The 2,556-nt window shown below is 66.8% G+C and overlaps 1 protein-coding gene across 1 annotated transcript in view; it reads left to right on the top strand.

Moving 5' to 3' along the window:
• The window catches only part of LOC113980918 (peripherin-like), a 3,986-nt gene extending 1,686 nt beyond the window's left edge, over nucleotides 1-2,300 (top strand). Inside the window, exons 3-10 of the mRNA XM_027708136.1 lie at nucleotides 536-596; nucleotides 721-816; nucleotides 897-1,058; nucleotides 1,154-1,279; nucleotides 1,356-1,576; nucleotides 1,865-1,914; nucleotides 2,061-2,137; nucleotides 2,221-2,300. Coding sequence (XP_027563937.1) covers nucleotides 536-596; nucleotides 721-816; nucleotides 897-1,058; nucleotides 1,154-1,279; nucleotides 1,356-1,576; nucleotides 1,865-1,914; nucleotides 2,061-2,137; nucleotides 2,221-2,262 — 835 coding nt within the window. The 3' untranslated portion in view covers nucleotides 2,263-2,300. The remainder of the gene's footprint in view (nucleotides 1-535; nucleotides 597-720; nucleotides 817-896; nucleotides 1,059-1,153; nucleotides 1,280-1,355; nucleotides 1,577-1,864; nucleotides 1,915-2,060; nucleotides 2,138-2,220) is intronic.
• The last annotated feature ends 256 nt before the right edge of the window (nucleotides 2,301-2,556 follow it).

Here is a 2,556-nt window from a genome sequence, read left to right as displayed (position 1 = left end):
GATGAGGGATGCATGGGATGGGGACTGGGGAATGTGCCAGAGAGGGATCGGGGGATGAGCTGGGATGAGGGATGTGATGAGGTGAGGGATGTCATGGAATGAGGGATGTGATGGGATGAGAGCTGCACCAGGGTGGGGATTGGGGAATGCACCGGGATGAGGGATGTGCTGGGACCAGAGGATGCACCGGGATGGGGATGGATGAGCCCCGGGGATGCCAGGGTGGGGACTGGGGGGTGCCCCCGGTGTACTGGGAAGTGGACTGGGGATGCATTCAGCTGATGCTGGGGAAGGCACCAGGGATGCACAGGGAAGGCACCAGGGAACACTGGGAGGTACTGGGAGCTCTGGGCTCTGCGGAAGGACGGGGCACTGGGAGGGGCAGGGTGGGGTCACTGCGAGTGGACCTGGATGAGCACTGGGGGACAATCCATCCCCGTGGGCCTCCAGTGTGTGTGGGAGGGCTACAACAGGAGGCATGAGAGGGGGGTCTGAACCCTGTCTCCCACCTCCCTCTCACCCCTGCTGTCCCCAGGCTGGAAGATGAGACACAGAAGCGCGAGGATGCAGAGAAGACCCTGGTGCTGTTCCGCAAGGTGAGGGGGCTGGGGGGGGCCTGTCCCCCCCTGCAATGCCAATCTCCATTGGGAAGGGGGGAAGATCCAGAGGGTCCCCATCCCCTCCATGCCACCCTGCAGCTCATCCCAGCCTCTCCCCCAGGACTTGGACCACGCCACGCTGTCCCGCCTGGAGCTGGAGCGCAAGGTCGAGCTGCTCATGGACGAGATCGGCTTCCTCAAGAAGCTGCACGAGGAGGTGGGGCCCGGGCCGGGCTGGGGTGGGGGAAGCAGGCCGGGTCCTCGTGCCACAGCGTGACGGCCACGTGCCCACGGCAGGAGCTGCGGGACCTGGAGGTGAGCGCCCCGAGCCCGGCGGGGCCGGCGGAGGTGGAGGTTTGCAAACCCGAGCTGACGGCGGCGCTGCGAGAGATCCGCACCCAGTACGAGAGCATCGCCGTCAAGAACCTGCAGGAGGCCGAGGAGTGGTACAAGTCCAAGGTACCCGGGGCTGGGGGGGCTCGGGAGGGGCCGGGGAATGGGGGAGTTGAGGACCCTCAGAGGCCTCAGAGCCCTGACTCTCCCGGCCCTCGCAGTTCGCCGACCTCTCGGACGCGGCCAACCGCAACCACGAGGCCCTGCGCCTGGCCAAGCAGGAGATGAACGAGTCCCGGCGGCACATCCAGAGCCTGACCTGCGAGGTGGACGGGCTGAAGGGCATGGTGAGAGCCGGGGGGGCATCGGGGGGGTGCCCCCACCCCAGCCCTATGCAACCCCTTCTCTATCCCCCCCCCTCAGAACGAGGCGCTGCAGCGGCAGATGCGGGAGATGGAGGACGAGTTCGGGGAGGAGATCGGGAACTACCAGGACGCAGTGGGGCGGCTGGAGCAGGAGATCCAGCAGATGAAGGAGGAGATGGCGCGGCACCTGCGCGAGTACCAGGACCTGCTCAACGTCAAGATGGCCCTGGACATCGAGATCGCCACGTACCGCAAGCTGCTGGAGGGCGAGGAGAGCCGGTGAGGGGGGCCCTGGCTTGTTGTGGGATTTTCTGGGGAGGAGGCGGCTCCAGGCCCCGTTCCCACAGGAAAACAAGAGGTTCCCGTGGGAGCTTCTCGCTGCCGAGATAAAGGCAAGGCCAGGGGCTGGTGTGATGGTGGGGGAGCTGCCTCCGGCTCCGCTCCCGGTGCCAGCCTGGCAGCCCGTGGGCACAGCCCCCAGCTGAGCCGGGATGAAGGTCATGGACTCGAGTGCGTGGAATGGTTGGGGTCACTGGCAATGCCCCCTCACCCCCTGTCTCCCCCCAGGATCACCGTGCCCATGCACCCAACCACCTCCTTCAGCATGAGAAGCTCAGGTGAGGGGCGACCTGGGGGTCCCTCACTAGGTCTGGGGTCTCTCCTTGGGGGCAGAGACCCTACAGGGATGCGGGTGGGTCCCTGTGCCCCTGCTCAGGGTGCCCGGGGAGGGGGCAGAGGGGTCTGATGGCCCCTCTGTGCCCAGTGCTGGAGCCCCAGCCTGCGGAGATCCCGGCACGGAGGACGGTGCTCATCAAAACCATCGAGACCCGGGACGGGCAGGTGAGGCCTGGGGGGGGGGGGGGTCCCGACCTTGGGGGTCCCGACCCTGACGCGGGGCTGACCCCCAAATTCTCCTCCCGCAGCAGGTGGTGACAGAGTCGCACAAGGAGCGAGCGGGGAAGTGACGGAGGGGACCCGCCCCGGGGGCGGCTCTGCCGGACCCCCCCCGTGTCCTGAACAGAGCGGGGGGGGGCTGCGAGCCCCCCACCCCTAATTCCTGCTACCGGCACCGTGGTGTGTCCCTGTGCCTTGTGTCCCCCCCGTGCCTTGTCCCCCCCTCTATTTATCGCTATTTATCGCCTATTTATTTATTATCATTATTATTCTCCCAACCACCCCCCGGTTGTGTTTCATAGCGATCGCCCCCCGCGCTGCCCGGGGGGGGGGTCCCGGCTCCCCTCCCGCCACCGGAGCCGCCA

Source organism: Neopelma chrysocephalum, unplaced genomic scaffold, assembly GCF_003984885.1.
Source record: "Neopelma chrysocephalum unplaced genomic scaffold, ASM398488v2 Primary Assembly neopelma1_95628, whole genome shotgun sequence".
Lineage (NCBI taxonomy): Eukaryota > Metazoa > Chordata > Aves > Passeriformes > Pipridae > Neopelma > Neopelma chrysocephalum.
Note: the sequence above shows the minus strand (reverse complement) of the source record. Positions and strands in the feature narration are given on the sequence as shown.